This window comes from Pinus tabuliformis, chromosome X, assembly GCF_031772625.1.
Source record: "Pinus tabuliformis cultivar Carrire ecotype Pingquan chromosome X, CPIR1, whole genome shotgun sequence".
Taxonomy (NCBI): domain Eukaryota; kingdom Viridiplantae; phylum Streptophyta; class Pinopsida; order Pinales; family Pinaceae; genus Pinus; species Pinus tabuliformis.
The window spans coordinates 1,603,052,050-1,603,060,886 of record NC_142308.1 but is presented as its reverse complement, the minus strand read 5'-3'; the positions used below and the strand labels follow the sequence as shown (position 1 = coordinate 1,603,060,886).

The 8,837-nt window shown below is 41.0% G+C and overlaps 1 protein-coding gene across 1 annotated transcript; it reads right to left on the bottom strand.

Annotated features, from left to right (window-relative positions):
* Positions 1-825: 825 nt before the first annotated feature.
* LOC149146169 (uncharacterized) lies at positions 826-5,482 on the bottom strand. Its single transcript, XM_089452688.1, has 4 exons — positions 4,871-5,482; positions 4,459-4,717; positions 3,396-4,361; positions 826-3,059 (listed from the first exon to the last, which is right to left on the bottom strand). Exons 1-4 carry the CDS (start codon positions 5,480-5,482, stop codon positions 826-828), a joined length of 4,071 nt encoding a protein of 1,356 aa, XP_089308814.1.
* Between the last annotated feature and the right edge of the window lie 3,355 nt (positions 5,483-8,837).

Genomic DNA, 8,837 nt, shown 5'->3' with positions numbered 1-8,837 from the left:
CCACCATGAAACCTTAGTCTTTTCCAAGAGTCTAAGCTGATGGGGAATGTTAGAAATGAAATTGGAGGGGAGTGAGGGAAATTAGTCATGCTTCCTGCTGTGATCTTTTGCCTTGCTGCCCACCATCACCATTCTTGCAATGATAGGGATAACCTTTCTGCAACCCCAACTACCTACCCAGCTACTTACCTAGCATTTTTACTTCTTCTTGGAGGGTGCACTTGGACTTGCAGACCCTTAATTGCCTTTTCTTTTCTTTGGCTTTTTCTTTTGCTTTCTCTATCTACTTCGACCCTTATCTCTTCCAAGGTCCCAGATTAGGCTGTTGGGAGCCTTTTCTTCTCTACCTAAACTAGTTGTCTGCCAAGATTCAACTGTTTGGACAGACTTCTTTCTCTAGTCTATAGCATAAAATTGAATACATGGCATGATCCAGATTAAACTGTTGGATCACCCATCAAAACTGAAAATAAGGTCATCAACATTGAAAACACTTTACACACCCTCTTGTTCTCTAGGAAATATGGGATCTTTGTGAACTCAAAGCAGAGCATATTTGGATTTTCTCTTGCCAATCATGAAATATGAAACCTATTGGTATAGGTATCCAACATAATATATAGTAATTAATAATAGAGGACACCAAAGTCAATTATTCTTATCATTACACAATAAGAGGGGAGACATTTTATTTTATTATTTTTTATTTTTTAATAACTAAAACGGTTATGATTTTATTTATTTGAAAAACCTTGGGTCTTTGCCCAAGCGGCTCCAATTACATTACAGATTTCTATCTGTTGCTGGTTAAGATCTGTTTGATTTTCATGGCATTTGTACAGTACTTTCACTGTTTACAATTAGCAGTCCTTTCATCAGAGAGTTGCCTTTGTTTGCCAGCTGGTCTGCTTCACCGTTTGACTTTCTGAGAATATGATAATACTTACATGTGTCAAAGTCTAGAAGAACTCTCTTCAATCTGTCCAGTATTTTGTTGAGGCTGGCATTGCTAAATAGATTTCCTAGCTTTAGGCTTTTTATTATTAACTCTGAATCTCCAAAAACTTGGAGGTCTTTGACACCTTTGTCTCTTGCAATGTGATAGGCTTTGAAAAGCCCGAGAATCTTTGCTTGGTTGTTAGATTTCTGGCCTAATCCCCAGCTGAAACAATCTTTTGAAGTCCCGCCAGTAGAGTATATGACCCCCCCTGCACCTGCATCTCCGGGATTACCTTTAGACGCTCCATTGAAGAAAATTGTAGTTAAGTTTTGTGACCGCCACCATAGTTGGAATTTGTCATCTTCATCTCTTATGCGCCATTCCTGATTTGCCTTATGTGGGGAGAGGAGCTGCTTGTGCGGACAGGGCTCTAGCGGGCCAAGCCATCTTTTTTCTTCAGGCAATAACAATGGATCTTCTTTAAAATACTGCTGTTGGGCTGCTTCCAGTAGAAAAGATTTAGCTTTTGCTGCGACTTGCAGTGGAGTGTGCCTCATCTCTCTGAAAATCTGCTGATTTCGAGCTAGCCAAAGCTGCCAGCAAACATATTTTGGGATAGCTGTCCATATTTTATTCCAGAATGATTTGGAAGGGATGCACTGGGGATAGAAACGATTCCAAGTGGCGTATAGATCTACAACAGAGATTTGTGAAGGCAGAATAATCTGAAAATCATGTAAAATAATACTCCATACCTCTTTTGCAAAATTGCACTCCAAGAAAAGGTGCTGGGCTGTTTCGAAGTTGCTGCTGCATAATACACATCTGTGCGGCCCTGCTATATTCCTTTTTTCCAGATTGTCGCCAGTTAAGAGTTTGTTATGAGCCAGGGTCCAGAAAAAGAAATTCACTTTTGGAAGGGCTAGGGGTTCCCAGACATTCTTCCAAAAAGCCGGGGTTTGACTGCTATTTCTTGAAGCCTGCAATGCTCTATATCCTGTTGTTGTAGTGTAGACTCTGGACTGACCCCATCCCCATTTGTCTTTCATGGTTTTGTTTATAGGCACTGCTTCCTCCAGCAGAGCTTCAAGCAGAATTTGTTGGTGAGTTAACCGCTCTGGGACTCCATGGAAATCCCATTCTGCCCAATCTCCACGGTGATCCCACTTTGACAATTCAAATATGGTGTTGACTCCTGCCTGCTTCAGCCAGTCCCTAAGATCAGTTATGTCCTCATTATCTTTCAGGGGTTCTTTCCCCATAATTCTGTCAAACCACAGATGGGTGCGCTTGCCGTTGCCTGGAATCCTGTAGACCTGTTTGTTGAAGAACTCACTGCTCCTACAACATAGTTTCCACACCTGCGTGCTGTTGACTACATTTGCATTCTGTAGATTGCTAAGGGATTTGTTGGGTCTGTACTTAGAGCTCAGCACTACACTAACCGAATGGGTGGGTTCATGGATCAGCTTCCATAAGATCTTTCCTCCCAGCGCTAAATTTACAAGAGCTAGATCTCTGATTTGCAGCCCTCCATCTGCCTTTATTTTTTTAACCACGTCCCAGTTCACCAGATGCATTTTATTTTCGTTTCCCTTTCCTCCCTGCCACAAGAAGTCTCTGAGCAGTTTGGATATTTTCTCCGCCACATTTCTTGGTGCTAAGAGAAACGCTGCCTGGTAGATTGGTAGCGCCGACAGCATTGCTTTGATTAAAATTACTTTGCCTCCCTTCGTCAACCAATAGCCTCCCCACGCTGCAATTTTAGTTTTGATTTTCGAGATTATTTCACTCCAGAGCGATCTTTTATTTGCTCCTGATATAATGGGAAGGCCCAAATACTTGAATCTATCCCAGATTGCTTGTCCTTTGAAACCGAGGAGAGTGGTTATGCCAGAGAGCTCCCTCTGATCTATGTTCCAGCTATAAACTTCACTTTTGTTCTCATTTATTAATGCCCCAGAGGCTCTGCAATAATTATTGAGGACTGCGTTTATGGCTCTGGCAATTCTAATGGAGGCTCCGCCTAGAAGAAGTGAATCATCAGCGAATAACGCGTGATTCAGGGCTTCAGCTCCGTGGAAAGGCTTAAGACCCGGGATGTTGCCGTTTATTTTTTCTGCAGTGAGTTTTCAGCTGAGAGATTCCGCCATTATGATGTACAGGAATGGGGAGAGGGGACATCCCTGTCTGATGCCCCTCTGACTTTGGAAGAAATTCGTGGGGCGGCCATTGACTAAAGGGGCGATCCATGGTTTTTCTATGCAGGCTTTGATGAGGTTGACGAATTGATACGAAAAGCCAAATGAGAGCAGGACCTTGCAGAGGAAAGAGTGATCCACTCTGTCAAAGGCGTTTGCCATATCTAACTTGATCAGCATGCCTTTTTCATTCCGCTACTTGCTAGAATGGATGATCTCCTGTACCTGGATTACGTTGTCTAGAATATGCCTGCCTTCAACGAAACCGCCTTGTGGGGGAGAGATCAGTCTTTTTAACAACGGCTTAATCCTGTTTGCTATCAGTTTTGCCAGAATTTTGTATGAAGCATTGCACAACGATATCGGCCTGAACCTTGCGAATGTCTCCGGATTGATGTCTTTGGGAATTAGAGCGAGATAAGTGGAGTTAGTTCCTCCGCCTACCTTGGCTTTTCTCATGAACCAGCGTATCATTTTGCAGAGATCAGCTTTAATGATATGCCAACAAGACTTGTAGAAATGGATTGTAAATCCATCAGGCTCGGGAGCCTTATCTGCATCCATGGACCAGATGACTTTTATAATTTCCTCCTCCGTGGTTGGCCTGCAGAGAGCTATGCTTTCTTCAGGGCTAATAAGAGTGGGGATATTGACAATGAAATCAGCAACTTCCTCATCATTGTTGTGGGTTTCTTCTCTATAGAGATTCCTAAAGTGGGTTTCTGCAGCTGCTTTGACCTGATTAAAACCTTTGCAAATGATACCCTCTGATGTTTTAATTTCTGCTATGTGATTCCTAGTCAATCTCGCTCTGTATTGTCGGTGGAAGAAGGAGGTGTTTCGGTCTCCAGCCTTCAACCACAAACTTCTAGATTTTAGTCGCCAGTATTCTTCCTCCTTTCTGAAAGTTTGGTGTGCAGAACGTTGGGCTTTTGTTTCTTTTTCCAGCAGCTCTGTTGTGATGTCTTTGTTTTCCATCTCTGTTTGCAAAGTCTGCAATGCATGAACTGACTCCTTTCTTTGCTCAGTAGGAGAGGGTCCTGGTTTCTTTATCCAGTTCTTCAGCGCCTGCTTAGTTGCTTTTAGCTTTTGCTCCCAGACATAGCTTGGGGATCCCGTGAATGTTTTGTCCCAAGCTACCTTTACTATCTCTGTATAGCCTTCCTTCTCGATCCATAGGGGGCTGAATCGGAAAGGAATGGGCGCTAGATCTTCTTCATCTTCCAGGAGAAGCTAAATAGGCTTATGATCAGAAGCTAGTTTGGGCAGGATTTTAGTGATGATTATCTTTTTATTCATCATTGTGGAGCTTTGTACCATGAATCTGTCTAATCTCTTGGGCTTTTGTTTCTTTTTCCAGCAGCTCTGTTGTGATGTCTTTGTTTTCCATCTCTGTTTGCAAAGTCTGCAATGCATGAACTGACTTCTTTCTTTGCTCAGTAGGAGAGGGTCCTGGTTTCTTTATCCAGTTCTTCAGCGCCTGCTTAGTTGCTTTTAGCTTTTGCTCCCAGACATAGCTTGGGGATCCCGTGAATGTTTTGTCCCAAGCTACCTTTACTGTCTCTGTATAGCCTTCCTTCTCGATCCATAGGGGGCTGAATCAGAAAGGAATGGGCCCTAGATCTTCTTCATCTTCCAGGAGAAGCTAAATAGGCTTATGATCAGAAGCTAGTTTGGGCAGGATTTTAGTGATGATTATCTTTTTATTCATCATTATGGAGCTTTGTACCATGAATCTGTCTAATCGTGCTGAGATATGATCAGTTCCCACTCTATTATTGGACCAGGTGTAAATGCCTCTGATAGGATTGAAGTCCAGCAAGTCCCAGCGCTGAAAGAGTTCCTCCACCTCGTCTAGCATGGGGTCTCTGTTACTTGTCCCTCCCCTCTTTTCTTTTGCTTTCATAATGATGTTGAGGTCCCCTGCTATGATAATATTGCTGGGGGATGTCTGCTCTAGAAATGCTGAGAGGGAGTTCCAACATTCTCTCTTTTCATAATAAGAAACAGGGACATAAAGATTGAAAAGGGAAATAGACAACTTACTTGCTTTATGCATCAATTCCGTGTGGATCCAGTGCTGTGTTTCCTTGTGGTTTTTCAGCTGAAAAAGGTCATCGTTCCAGAGTGTTGCCAGTCCTCCAGAAGTACCCCTTGAGCTGACAGCTTTGCCTGCTCTTTTATTCCACTTTGAGCTGCTGATCTCTAGAAGGGCATGGCCTTCTATTTTGGTCTCTTGGAGCATGAGGATATCTGAGGGCTCCGCTTTCATAAGATCCTTGACTGCTTCTACTTTAGAGGGGTTCCCCAGTCCTCTACAGTTCCAAGAGACGAGATTCATTATTTACTTGAGGGGGTATTGAGCCCTCCCTTGGAGGGCCTTGGTCTGATGTTTCACCCAATAGTCATTTCTATGGTAGCTTGGCTTCCTTGTGTTTTGAGTCTTTCTGCCTCCTCCTCCCTTTTTTCTTTGCGGGATTTCCTTCCAGCTTTTTTCATTTGTCGCTCATAGGTTTCATCCTCCGAGGAACCAGAGCTTTCAACTGGTTTTTTTCTTGCTATCTCTGCATATGAGGGATTGGAGGGGCTGCCCTGGTTGGCCTCGATCTGGATTGCTTCCCCTACCTCCTTGTTTAAAGGTGGAATGTCCGCCTGTTCTTCATTCTCCTGGGATGGGATGGCTTGATTATTCTGAGCCCTTTCTGTCCCTTTTGGATTTACTTCCGTTTCCTGGTTGGCTTTGCTGCTGCTAGGGCCTCCGTCCGTGTTACCTTTGCCTGTTCCTTTTTTTGTGGATGCATTCTTCTGGACTAGGGTCCATTGTTCCCCATTCTGTTTGTCTGCTTGCTCCTCTGCTCTCTTTTTACAATTCTTTGCAAAGTGGCCATGACCATGGCAATGTCTGCATTTAAAGGGTAACTGTTCATAGTCCAACTCCTGGACATGCGTCCACCTAGCTACAATGAGTTTGATGGCTTCCGGTAACCCCTCCTCTAGGTCCACTTCTACGCAGATACGGGCGCATGAGTACTAGTCTTTTCTCGCTGCCTGAACTATATATTTTCCCAGAGCGTTACCTATGATCTGCAGAGATTTTTGGTTCTAGCAGTGCAGAGGCAAATGTGGGAGCCTAACCCAGACCGGAACAGCAGAAGGGATGTCCTGGGTGGGATCGAAATCCGGGGACCATTTGTTCAGATAAAGGCCCTGGGGCCCCATGAAATACGGTCCATTTCTAAAGATTAAACCTCTATCATCTGGGTTTTCAAAGACAAACACGAAGAAACCCTTACCTACGAAATAGCTTTTGACTCCTTCTTTGATCAGGGGCTTCCAGTTCCTTTGGGTCCATTCATCCACCGACTTGGGAGATGGCCAGAGGCCTGTGAACTGGCCTATAAGGCCTCTCTCCGCAAGGTTCAACGCAGCTTTGCAAGTTTCTTCTTCTGGTAGGGCTACCGATGGAATCGTATCCAGCTTTTTTACAAACTTCTGCTGTGACACTGAAGGGGGACGCTTTGGACCCACTGCGATCATTGAACGAAAGGCTGACACCTCCGGAGGCGGTGAAGGTGGGGGATCAGGGTCCCCCCTGTCCTCCATTGGAGAGGCAGAGCGGTCTGAGGGGCACAGGGAGCTGGGGCGAGCTACAACAGTCGGGGAGTAGAGCAGGCGCGCGCGGGGGACCAACTTAAAATTCTGGAGATAGAGGGGAGACATTTTAACCAATCATATTTGAGATAAATAGAAATAAATTTAATTTAAAAATAATAAATTTAATTTCATAATGTTAATCTTTAGATAGATTTTAAATTTTTTTAGTCAAAGAAAAACTAATAGCAAGTCAATGAAAAATTCAATACGTTATATCTTGCCAGTGGCAGATATAATGACAACTATATTTTTTGTTGCTATTTGTCATGCTTGAGAAATTGTTCATTGTACCTTTTTTGTTGCTATTTGTCATGATCGAAAAATTGTTCATTGGATAAACAAAATTATTTTTAGGTTATTACTACTTTCAGTATATGGAAGAACTATTTGACCTGCTAATATGGATGCCATCATTATGATTATGCTAGGCTTGAGGATGATATCACTAAAATTATGCAAAGCTCGATTGAGCTGGGGCTATCAATAAAATTATGCGAAATTCATTGAGCCGATTGTTATTAAAAAAATTGAGCGAAGCTTAGTTGAGCTGGATATTTTTATTGAAATTATGTGAGACTCAAATTGTGCAAAGCTTGATTGAGCTCGATACTTTTGTTAAAATTATGCAAAACTCAAATTGTGCAAAGCTTGATTGAGCTCGATACTTTTGTTAAAATTATGCAAAACTCAAATTGTGCGAAGCTTGATTGAGCCATATACTCTTACTAAAATTATACGAAGCTTCGATTAAACAAAAACGCTATCACAAGTTGTACAAAATTTTCTTGAGAAAAATGTTATCACTAAAAATTATTAAAATTATTATATTATTTTATTAAAAATTATATGGTTTAAAATGAATTATAATGGTTACGATCATTACCAATTCTATCATCGTCTTTTTGATGATCTCTCACGGGCAGAAGAAGCATAACAGTGACATTTTTGCACAGTTTTTGACATATGATATATACACAGATTATGATAGACATATAGTTGGTATTTTTATGACAGTGGCAACTATAAACACATTTTAGTTTTTTGTGACGGATACCTGGTATATTTATGTTGATATTTTGTATATATTATGGTACATGATGGACTGACTGTTATGTTGTTTTTAGCTTTACACTTACAATTGATTGTCGAGATTTTAATAGTCACATATTTGAGATATGTTATTATAATATTTACCATGTGTAATTTTTATTATTTTTAATGGAAATTGTGATTTTTCTTCGGGAAAAATATTTAAAAAATATCAGAAAAAAATATTTAAAATAATTTTTTTTAAAGATAATAAATTTTTAATAACATAATTTTAGGTTTTATATCAAAATTATAAAGCCATATTAATTTTAGATATTATTTAAAGAAAACTATATCATGTAATTATTATGGAGGTTACCTCTAATAATATCTCTTTTTTAAGGGTGACAAAACATATCATAACTTAATGGTCAACTAATAGTGGGGGCAACGGAGAAAAACATGCCATCTAAAATGAGGGCTTGGTGGTGGTTTCCCCCACCTAAAATTACTTCTTGGTGGTTTGTATAATTTTACTCCTAGAAACCTCTAGGTCTTGAGCCCCTTATTTTATTTTTAACTAGGTCAAGCCTAGGTTGGGGCCAACTCATTGGATGGAATAACGATCTACCCACTAATTGGATGCTATCACTAGGATTGTGCGAAGATGGAAGAACATTCTACCTACTAGTGGGATGCTATAACTAAGATTGTGTGAAGATGGAAGAATGACCTCCCCACTAGTATAATTCAAAGAAAAGTATAATGTATGATTATTATTGAGGTTACCTCTAATAATATCTCTTTTTTAAGGGCGACAAAACATATCAATCCTCAGCGGTCAACTAATAGTGGGGACAATCATCACTTGCTCACTATTTGTGAAATGAAATGAAATGATATTTTAAGGTTCACGAGACTAAAAATAGTCTGTGAGACCATTAGTTCCCTGTTTTTCGCTTTTTGCAATTCAATCCTTTTCCGATTCAAATTAATGATGAGCTGGCCCAACC

Excerpts from the sequence above, each read along its gene's own strand:
- LOC149146169 (XM_089452688.1), bottom strand. The coding sequence starts at position 5,482 with ATGAATCTCGTCTCTTGGAACTGTAGAGGACTGGGGAACCCCTCTAAA. Across the intron at positions 4,718-4,870 it reads CACGATTAGACAGATTCATG|GAAGGCTATACAGAGACAGT; the intron begins GTACAAAGCTCC and ends TGGATCGAGAAG. Across the intron at positions 4,362-4,458 it reads AGAGATTAGACAGATTCATG|ATGAAGAAGATCTAGCGCCC; the intron begins GTACAAAGCTCC and ends TTCTCCTGGAAG.